This window comes from Trichoplusia ni, chromosome 7 (assembly GCF_003590095.1).
Source record: "Trichoplusia ni isolate ovarian cell line Hi5 chromosome 7, tn1, whole genome shotgun sequence".
Lineage (NCBI taxonomy): Eukaryota > Metazoa > Arthropoda > Insecta > Lepidoptera > Noctuidae > Trichoplusia > Trichoplusia ni.
The window spans coordinates 14,511,848-14,523,944 of record NC_039484.1 but is presented as its reverse complement, the minus strand read 5'-3'; the positions used below and the strand labels follow the sequence as shown (position 1 = coordinate 14,523,944).

The 12,097-nt window shown below is 34.1% G+C and overlaps 1 protein-coding gene across 1 annotated transcript in view; it reads left to right on the top strand.

The window, feature by feature from the left end:
* The window catches only part of LOC113495580 (SCY1-like protein 2), a 138,050-nt gene that overhangs the window by 95,333 nt on the left and 30,620 nt on the right, over window positions 1-12,097 (top strand). The window contains exon 4 of the mRNA XM_026874356.1: window positions 643-807. Coding sequence (XP_026730157.1) covers window positions 643-807 — 165 coding nt within the window. The remainder of the gene's footprint in view (window positions 1-642; window positions 808-12,097) is intronic.

Here is a 12,097-nt window from a genome sequence, read left to right as displayed (position 1 = left end):
TTTCGTCAATATTTAGTATTTTTCCTATTCTCTATAATTCCTTTTCCAAATATTGAAGTTCTACGTTTGTCCTTATTGAACATCACATTTAAATTATTTTCGGTCGCAGGCTTCTTTTTAATTTTAGATAACGAATCGAATTACTTTCGTCGCATTTTCCGTCTAATATTGGAATTGTTTTCGGATACTTTTGTATTGAACAGCCATTTAAAAAGCTATTTGACAAATAGGTTTTCCTTATTTCGGTTTGTTGATTGTTGTTCTTCATGAATGCCTAAACAGAAGTTGTATTTAAAAACAGCCAGTGATGATTAATTACAAAGAAATTTGTATTTTATTATGACATGTTTTATGACTAAAATACCTACTAGATCCAAGTTTTTCTTTCATCCGTATTGTTTTTTTTATTGTCACCAAAATTTAAGGTTACTTACCAACAAGTGTAATATATACAACCATAACCATTCGATAGCTTAGATGGTTAATGGTCTGCTGCATTAAAAGAATATTCGCAGGGGTTAAGTCGTTTCTGAGGTACATAATTTTGCACCATAATTTTTATTTCGATAGACAGTGTTACACTGATATGACGAAAATGATGGTAAGAAGATTTCAATCACTAACCAAAGCCCCTGTTCTTAGGAATGCAACGTAATGCCGGGCTGCCAGCCGCCGATCATGCCCCACCCCATAACCCTGGGCCCGCCGAGCGCGCAGCAGCAGCAGATCAACCTGACCACGCCGAAGGCACCCTACGCCAAGGAGTACTTCTTCCTGGACATCGAGCTGCGCTACGGACTGTTGCAGGTAAAAGCGTTGTAAATGTTTTGTGCAGGATAATTTGTTTCGATCGTCTAAGGAGTCTCGATCCTCGACAACAGAGGTATGATTATTAAATGATGTAAAGGTTTACTCACGCGTATTTATCGGGGTAGCTCGACTAGTTTCGGACCCAACCGGAGTCCTTAATCATGAGCAGACGCGGCGGGATCGCGAGTCGAACTGTGAGTACGCGTGAGTAAACCGTTACATCATTTAATAATGAATCAGTCTCACGATAGTTATTATAAAAGTAGAGGTATGATTTACAAAGGAAAGTATTTGTTGATCTAGGGATAGGAAACCACCATCGATGAGATATACCGATACCACGTCTACACGACCAAGTAAGATTTTCTACCCCTGACAATATTCAAAATCAAAGCCGATCGCTAAAATAATTGGACGTCAATAGACTTAAAGTTAAATCTATTTTAGTCTTCACATACGGAAATCACCTATCATACCTAAAGCTGACCCGTTCTATCTGTGAAGCTTCGGATTAAGCGCTGCGAATACGACTCAGCCTCACAGACAGCATAAGCCCACTGGCCAATCGCGAATGGGCACTGGCGAATTAAATATCCAGCGTGCACGAAGCGATAGCCAGACCTCGATCGGCTAATATTTCATTCAATTAATATTTCTCTTTACTTGCCCATTTATTGATGAACCCATTCGAATAAAAGCTAGAGACTCCGAGAGGGGTCTTCTAAATACTCTCTTTAATGTATATTAAGACGTAAAGCTAGTAGTTAGGCACTCTATGCATCAATGAGTAGGATGTATTCATATTCCTCTGGTGTCTCCGCTTTCACCGACTGAATACAATCTTTTTTTTTCTTGTGTCGCTCTCCGTTCTGGCGGTTTGACTGCTGCCTTTATAAGTTTCATTTACTAATCTTTGCCGGTGAAACGTTTTGCACAAGATTTGTAAAGGCACGAGGTTCGAGGTTAAAGCTAAAAGTAGACTGTTAAGCTATGGTAATAAAAACGAACTACACATCTAAATTGGAACAAAGCTACGTCATGTAGCGAAGACAACATTGAAAAAATACGTAGATGCAGTTGCTGCAAAAACTGTTAAGCGAAGTGAAAAGAAAATCAAACAGAATTTTATCGTGATTTGAATTAAAAATCAACATGATTAAAGGCTGTCACATTCTTATATTATCATAATACATGCTTATGTGAAATCCACTGATTTCTAGAATGCCTTCAATATCCACAATAGTAGCGCGTCTGAGAGCCTAACCTTAACATTATTTTGACTTTTTCATTATTGCTAGCAATACGATGAGTCTCATTAGGCATATCAGGTACAATATTAAAATTCAAAATCTCAATACCGCATGACCTTTTTATTAACAACTCCTCCATATAAACCAATAAGTAATTCCACGTGGAATCTTCAACTAACGAGGCAATAGGCAGGCCTAAGAATTTCCCAAAAAGCATTCATAATTTTCTCCGAAAACATAAGTACCTCTTATCTAATTTTAGTAGAACGTGTATAGCCAACAAGTACACTTACCATCTCCACATACGCGGAGAAATTATAAGTCCACATGAATTTCTGACTCAACAAAACTAATAATAAGTCGAATTGTTTATTTATTATACTGTGAAAGACAAAACGCTTTTTCGACAAAGCTTTAAAGATAAAACTTAATAAATAAACAACTATACGTCTAGAATTACACTAAAATTACAAAAATAAACAACTATACTATCACGTGAAGAAAGAATTATTCTAAATTTTGAGATGAGAGCACAAAAAATATGCTTTTCGAGTAGTTAAAATGAATCTGAGCTGTTGTTAAAATTAATCGACAGTGCGTACGGACGTAAAAGCATCCCGATAAAGTAAGATTAGCCGATCAGGATTATCTCAAAGTAATCTGTAGCATTAATACTAAGCTTAATTGAATCGTAACGAAATCCGAGAAACACGAACTGGTTTTCGATGTCAGGTGATGAAGGTGAGAGGTTTCGCTGCCGGTATGTTGCTACAGCGTATAAATAATCTACGTACTAAATAGTACTATAATTTGATCATCCATGTTCATATTTTCTTTTTTTTATTGTGAAATCTTAGACCTTAAGAGCCAAGTTATCATAGCGGTTCTCTGTCATGATTTCCACAAAAAGTATAGGTATAATATCTAGTAGTGTATTTTAGTAGCAGACAGCAAGCTTTCTGACTGACAGTCGAATCACAGTAAAAACAAAAGAATGGCCACACTACATCAGTTGAAATATACCAAGCCATGGGAATTAGTCTAGTGCTATAAATCCTTTGTTTTTTAAATAAACTGAAAACCAAAGGCATAAATGTCCCAGTCAATCTATTCAACCTGAGCTTATCCAGTCAATCCGTCAATCCCTCAGTCATCCTGCCAGAGAGACGGATTACACAGTTGTTTGTCCACATTACACTATTTATTTCAATCACAGAATTGTAGTCTTGCTAGTACTGAAACGAATTGAAAATGCAACAGGTAATCGCTTAAGTGGCTCCGCTAAAAGTTGCTAAACCAATGAATAAATTGTTGAATCGATGGCTTTGAATTCACGATCGCGTAGTGTCTGAAAACTTTTATGTATTTTATCACGTTTTTCGTGCTACAAAAACAAAACAAAAAATACTCCTTTTAATAACTTCAACAGTCTCATTGCTTTCGCTATCTGATATATTTGATTTAGTATTAGAATTGATATATCTAATCTCCTGTTAGATAGATTACGAAAAAATATTTTGTCATGTTTATAAAGAAATAGGGACTTGTTTAGTAAAGTAGCCAGTAACGGCACTTGCCAGTAAAAAGTGTACAGATAAGTGACGACGTTAGGTCTTACGAAATAAGCGAAAAGAAAAGTCTGACTGATAAGGTTTTATTAGTCAAATACTCTTTAAAATTATGTTGTTGTGGTGTAATGTGTAACTGCTCCTCTTACAAACTAATCGTGCGTTATGAAACCGTTTTATAACATAATTAATGGGTGATACTTATTCACATAATAGCTGCAGTACAGCACTTAAGTAATTAATTATTCGGTTGATTAACGTATGTTAGTCACGTGTCCGGTTTAAAATGTTACATGTCGTTACAATTATGACATATCAGTAAAATGTAACGGTAACTCTGCCCTGTGGGAACTGCGCGCCTTATAAGCACATAACAACAAAATAATGTGGATAAAAACAAGAACAAAGTTACTTTTTAATATGTGTTTCTTAAATTTAAAAGATTGTAACATAGACAGACATAGACTGTAAAGGCAGGTGTGCATTGTGACGATTAATACAAGCACATTGAAGAAGTGGTCGTTCTCCAGCAGACCAATACAGGCCGGTTTTCCTCAACAAGTAAGTAAGTTGACATCTAAATCTCAATCTGCGAATATAAAAGAAAAATGATAAAATTTCACGAGTGAAAGCAGGTACAATATGACTTTACTTAATATATGTATGTATGCACAATCAAATTAATAACCTTACTTCAACAATCGAAACACCTGAAATTTTCTAATGCTGTTTAATGCCTCATAAGTGGCCTACAGCTAATTAATTTTAAAAATAAATATCCAATAAAACATTTGAAAAACAAACACATCCTCATACATAACTAATCTAAGCTCTGTATCATAATGTAATGAATTTCACGATCCTCTATAAGATTACAGAAGAGATGTCATACTTCTACGTATTAATATTAATAAGTTGTGTCAAGAGGGTAGAATTACGTAACGTAATTAGAAAACGATAAGCGACGTTATTACCTCATAGCCTTTAATTAAAAATGGGCTTCAACATATTTTTATTACATTTTTCTATTTAGGTACGGAAATATACTATTGTAAAAGCTCTGATGTCTGTCCGTCCGACTATCACGAAGTTATCTATACTCTATACTAATATATAAAGCTGAAGAGTTTGTTTGTTTGTTTGAACGCGCTAATCTCAGGAACTACAGGTCCAAATTAAAAAAATATTTTTGTGTTGAATACATTCATCGAGGAGGGCTTTAGGCTATAAACCATCACGCTGTGACTAATAGGAGCTAAGATACAATGGAAATTGTGAAAAAAACCGGGCAGGTATACCTAAATCATAACTTATATCTTCTACCCACGGGGACGAAGTCGCGGGCAACAGCTAGTATCTCATAATCCATGATAGCCAGATTCAAAATCAAAATGTTTTTTTTTTATCAAGGCGCTTTTAAAACGATACAGTATTGACTCCAGATGCAAGCTTACAAAATGTCATTCTTATTTAGAAGAACCTCAAAAAACTCCATAAGCTGCTTCTTTCATAATGATTATATGTATATACAGTTCATTGTATACATTATTATTCCCTATGCAAGAACAGTGCAGAATAATAAAATGGTTAAAAAATATGATAAATCTGATGAAGTAAATTTTACTGGCGTTGTATTACAACCCCAGTGTTATGAGTATAGGTTTAATAGGTAACATGAATAAATATTTATAAATATACTCACAAAATTATTTTCTCCCGGAATATTTGAATGGGGTAAATGTCAATTAGTTTTTCAATAATCAGTGTAATCAAAAACTTATTTAGAAATATTGATAAGTCCCTATATAAATATTCGCTTTGCGTCATGGATTGTAAATCCATTTTCATACCCAATAACTACCTAATATGTTGTTGGTAAAATAAAGTCCTGTTTATAATGTTGGTATACTTATATTGACTACGAAATTTAATTTACTTAAATGTTTATAACACACTGTTTATGACACAGTGGCCTAGAGATATATACACGGTGATTTTGTAGTCGTCTTACAAAAGCAGCCCAGTTCATGTATCCAATGACTAGAACATGTTCATGATAAAAAAATAGGTATTTATGAGATTTGAATAAATATAAAATACTTTTATTTTTATTCAATATTATGATGCAATTCGTAGTTTTTTAGAAACACAGCTCTGTTGCGAGCGAAGTCCGAGCCTTGTAACAATGGTGAGGGGCGCGGGCGGCGGCGTTTTTATCATTTTTAAGAGTATATTTCAGATTTCTCTTGTTTAATTTTTCTTCGTACTTATTATCTTAGTTGATGATAAAAAAATAATAATCGCGCCTAAGGGTATTTTACGTCGGATACATGAACTGGGCTGCTTTTGTAAGACGACTAAAATCACCGTGTATAACGGGTACAACATTACAGCTAAGATAAATTAAATGGAAAATAAATACCTACTTTTTATTAATTAATAAGCATTAATATACAACATTTCGAAATGAAACACTGAAAGTTTTAGTTTGAAAGTCGTTTGCGAGTTCCGAAGTTGCGCATGATTGACTGTGAAACACTGCCTCGTTTTAATTGTGACCCTAAAATATACATTTTCCTTATCAATACTTGTTATGATTTTTAAACATAGTATAAGTGTATAAGTTGAGTGAGGACTAGCGTTTTCCCGCTTCTTTTCCTGCATTTATAGCTAATCATTACCCTCCTGGTGGACACGGAAAAATAAGCCATGCATAATTAAAAAAAAAAATACTGAAAGTTATATATTACTAGTGAAAAAAGTGCTTTAAAATTAAGGGACTTCTTTAAGGTAAATTAAGGTTCTAAAAACAAGGGACTGTTCAGTATAATCAACAATTCTTTGCCCAATAAAATTGCATATTCAAAAACTGAAACACAAAAATATGAAAGAAATATCAAAAACATATTACTCCATCACCTGTACCTTGGATCTGCAAATTTTATTTAAATCCGTTAAGCGATCCCTCGAGACTTGGCAACATAAATCCGAAACTTATAACGTTCAAGTTTATAGCATTATCAAAAGTAGTTTAGTTGGTATTTGGGGAAAATCGTTACCCTGTGGGTAACTAAAGGCTGGCATTATATAAGAAGGCTAAGAATATAAAAGTATACAAACAATATACCTCGGAAACGGATCTTAGACGGCATTTGTACAAATCCAGTCACAGTTAAGACAAGGGGTATTTGTGTGTGATCAAAAGAGACAGTTGCATTCTCTTTTAGCTATAGCTATTGAACTTTCAAAGCCATCAGAATATCAAAGGCAGAATGAAATCTAGATAAAACGGCTCACAACTTTCAAAAGCGCAGTAAGTCCTGCAAAATCCTTTTCAGCGGTACAGCTTCGAAAATATACTTGATTCTTTGTCCTAAAAATGACGATTTAAACCAATTGTTATGTTTTTGCGTGCAAGATCTTCTTCGTGGTTGTAAATGAGTAAATTACTGATAAATATAATTTTGATGAACACAAATTCCTGAGTCCAGCTCAGTTCCAAAATTAAATCTATTTTGTCCATTTTCTCTACCTAACTTTGCTTTTAGCACATCGATAAATCGACAACTTTGCTTAAACGTGTCTACTTTTAGGATTCAGTCTAAGGTCTGAGTCTGAGTCTGAGGTAAAGCTAGTCGGTTAATTAAAAGATTTCTGTTCAAAGGAATCTTGGCTTTTACGAATTTCTGGTGAGTATGTACTTGTTTCCTAGTTTCCTACAGGTAATTGGATTTATCGATTCAAATTCGCTCTAGATTTGTTTCTAGAACTGTTTTAAACTGCGGTCCTTTAAACTTTAGCTAACTCACCTTTCATTGGTATTATTCCTGGGTAACTAATTTTACAACGTTAAAAAGCGATCTTGTGTATCGAAAGGGAAAACATTTTTTTTAATTATACTTCAATACAAATAACTCGAATCAATCCAAAATATACCTCCTTTGTTTAAATTTCAGCGAACGTAATCTATTTTTAAGTATTCCCTGGAATTTTCAATATCCGATTTCATTGTTATTTCAATACACTGTCATCGGTCAAAATGATGGGCTAATTATGTGTAATTTATGCAAGGTTACTTGAATTAACATATTATAATATTATTGGGTTGCGAACCATGCGCAACATTATTCTAGACTATTAACATGTAGCTCAAATTATAGATTTGATTTATGTTTAATAATGAATTATTTTCACGTTAGTTGCAATAAAAATATACTGATGTACTTTGAAACAAGGTATTCGTCGGTAATACATATAAACGAACGGCATAAAACCTCTTTATAAAACGAACAACATGTTTCAATTCGTATAGATATCATTTTATTTGAGTTTACGTTCCAATAAAACGGGGAGCGAAAATGTTATTTCTTACCTGAAACCAAAACTGTAATATTGTTTCAGCTCAACGGTTTTCAATAGCACATTTTCCTTGGGAAAGCTTTCTTACATTTCGATGAATATTTGTATTCGCGTGCCTCAAGTAGATATTTTCTTTTAATATATACATTACGTGTCACGTTGTTTGTCCGCGAAGAACTCCTAAACTAATATCCCGATTTAGATCTAATTTTCCCACCTGTGAATTTTGATCCAATTAGAACGGTAGTATAGCTTGCTTCTTAATTTATAGTCGCAGTATTATTTTCTCGCAAATAGTTTATACGTAAACTCCTGTTTACAAACGGACGAAAACATGCGACCGATAGAAATTTTGTATTCGTGTAATTGTACTAATCGGGTTTGTCTCGGCTCGGCTAGGCTGGAACGATTTGTGTAAATTTTCACTCCGATCATGGTGGATGGTTTAAATACACAAAAGAAAAATATCTTTTATTTTCATTTAATACTCTTGAAATATCATCAGGACAACGTTTGTCGCGTCCGCTACTATACATCATGTGCGAAATAATAGTCTCAAGGGAAATATGACTTACTAACGTCGGAAATTAACCGTGGACAGGAAAATCGATTATCACTTCACTTTTATTATGTTAGTGTACTACAATAAAATACTGAACACATCTGTAATTAAAGTAAGTAGGTTACGTGTGCATGGCATGTCAAATAACTATCCATATACATTTTTAAAAAGTTATGAATACCTTGTGAGTTATTATTCTAAGTAAAAAGCGTTTACACTACATAGCAACGATGTGAGATATTTTTAATCTTCTCGTGTTTTAAAGTGTTGTAAAATTTTCATCGCTGTTGTCTTTCCTTTATATTGATACCAGCTGCCCGCGACTTCGTCCACGTAGTGAGCAAGGAAGGTTAGCTTTTGTTGCGCCGTTTCGTTGCTCGCAACGAAAATCACTTAAGAATCGGTGAAGGGTGGGCGAGTCAGAAATCTGAAAAACTACTTACTATCTGGATTTAAATAAATGAATGGTATTTTTGAGTTTGCGTATACACGAAAATAGTTTTAAGATTTTTATTGCCTTTTAAGAGAAACCCTTTTACATCTGCTTATATTATACCGTTAAAATCAGTCTTAGAAGCTACTTACAACATAATCCCTGCGGACTGGAGAGAGGCAAAGCCATTTTTAGTAAAACTTATGACATTATAAAGTACCCACGTGTACAACATAGTTTTCGCTGTGATATATTATGTTCCAACTTCAGATTACAGTGTCCCTCTGCGTACACTCGCCGCATATATTTATTATAATGGTACATCAAAACTTTCACATTTTAATATTAGTGATTTATATTTCTGGATAAATCTTGTTTTACGGAACATTTTTATGACAAAGTATTCACCCGGCCTTGCTTTGGTGCAATATAGATATTAACATAGGGTGATGTGACTTATTAATATTATTCTTATGAAAAATTTCAGAGAATATTGAAGGCAAAAACCCAATCATTTGCTATTCAGACTCGCGACACTGATGGTTACTTACTATCAGGCTATAGTTAATCAAATTTGCTACAAAAATTGGTTATCCTTGAAAATTATGAACTTAACAACAGAAATATATCATGCATAAAAAAATCAATTCTAGAGCTATTTCCTGAGATACTTGATGATGGACGGACTTACAGACTGACAGACGGGGCGGACCCTCCTGTTATCACCCTCATTAACAGCTGTTTTTGTAGAGTTTTACACCTCGTAGTCTTTTGTTTTTAGATATAGTGTGTTTTATCCTTAAACATAGATAGGGATATACTGTCTTTAAATAAATCTATGTATGCCGCCTTAACACGTTTCCGCCTTCTCATGATCCAACCTTCTCCCACTCATTCTCATTCAATTTTGCTGTGTACGAAAATAGCGAAAAGAAATAAATGTCTTTGTTCCTATGGACATAATAATTTTCTTTGTTTTCAGCTTGTTATTGTAAATTGGCGAATCCAAATAGTCGGTTATTCTACCATAATTAGTCATTTCAATTTCGTATACTGCCGGCATAATAAGTATTAAGCAATTTTGTATTCGCGCATCAAATCGCCTTCATGCACGACAGGTAGTGACGTACACCTTTTCTATACATTACTTAGGTCAAATCAGATCAAATTTATTATTGCCTGAAAGTAAAAATTCATGTATTTATGCATTATAAAAGACATTAACCAAAACTGTTTGTCTCTTGTTGACCAAACAAAACTCTTCACATTTATCGAAACAAACCTGTTTGACCATAACTTTCTTCCATCAGTTTTATTCTTACTTAGTTAAATTTTATCTTTTTTAACAGTCTAAAAAGGTCGTTCGTATTTATATTTAAGTTTCCTACTTTAGTGGAAATGAATAAACCGTTGCAAATCGTGTGAAAGTACTTACATAATTTATGACAAGGCTATTGGAAAAATAGTGTGTTGGGCTGACACCCGAAAGGAACGGTTGAGTGTGATAATCCCACGCAGCGCCATCCATACTTAATAGAAAGAGTATAAATACAAATAACGATCTAACTCTGTCTGGTTGACAAACTGTGGTTTTTTTTTAATCATTTTTGCTATTTACTGTCAAAGTTATTGTAAGACGATGCAGCAGCCAAGAACAACAAAGATCTGTAAACCATGAAAATGTCGAATAACAAAAAACGACAAAAAATTAAAGAAAATGTGGCTGATAAAGAACAGTTTATGTCATTTTTCTATTCCTAAAACATAAGTAAACTTAACGGTTCTGGTCAAACCCACGCGTTGTATTAAGCCACTCTTCTAAAGCTTCAAAAATAACAAACTTATTTATTTCAAAGGTATAGAAATCAAATATGGTGTGGGTGCAACTCTCGGTTTCACACCTTTTCATATATTTTCTGTTTTTACTCACCACGCCGTCAAAACCGTGTGTGTATTTAGGATAAGAGTCGGTATGTGTTTGTTTGTTTTTATATGCGCAATTCAATATCCCTCGTACCTCAAGAACGGCTGGGTCGATTACGATGTGATAGGTTAGAAGCTGAAAAAACAAAAAAAATTTTTGTCACTTGTCTTCAGAACGCATGCACGTATTTCGAAACATCATTATATGGGGTTTGTTACCCAACTCTGTTTTTTAGTTTACACCTAGGTGATGTCCGAGTGTGATACTTAGGCTGGCAGGTGGCCACTGCATTTCCTTTAATAAAGAACATTTAAATCTATTTTAAAGAATTAATTTTAAAAGCGTTGTCATTTTAAAACTATTTAAAAAGTACTTCGGTACTTCCGTTTCTGGTCGTAAAACGCCAGTCGTCTTTTTATCGGCTTTTTCCACGAGATTTTCAATGCTAATAATTTCTAAAAGAATTCGATTCGTGACTGTCTAACAAGTCAGAATCACGTTTCTTGTCAAAAAGGATGGTCAGTCCCATTAATATAAAGTTGTCTTTTCTATTCTCATACGATGAAACATTGTCTAAGCCTTCTGTTCCCAGTCCCTTAGGAAATATACAAGAGTCCGTTACTTTTCTATTAGTATTTATAAGTGACGAATCATTTATGGAAAGTAACAATTTCCCGTCTTTCCTGTAGGTCAGTGTCGTCTAAATAGTTTCGTATTCTTAGAAATGACATCTTTTCCTGTTTCCGCCAAATAAGAATAAAGATGGATATTTTAGTTTAGTTTATTAATAGAGTTAACTAAGTGAGAAGGAACAATTAAAGTGTTTGCCGTTCAATTTGAAAAAAAAAATGTTATTTGGAACCTGGAATGTATAGCAAGAAATTTTTAAAAAAATAGTTTCTCTTGGATTCTACTTCTCTTGGACCAGCCTGGTAATCTCGATAAATACTTGTGTAAACTTGTATCTGCCTTCTTATCTTGACTGCCTGACCTCATCATCACAGCTATTCGTGTTGCCCTACCTGGGCAACACGAATAGCCGGGATCCACAATTTAACGTGCCTTCTAAAACACTTATCAACTCATTATGACAGATGGTCACCCATCCACTGACCGATCATGTTTAACCTGTGATGTCTTAGCAATTGTTTCACGAGCTCCTCAAGCTGCGCGGATAATAGAAATATTACA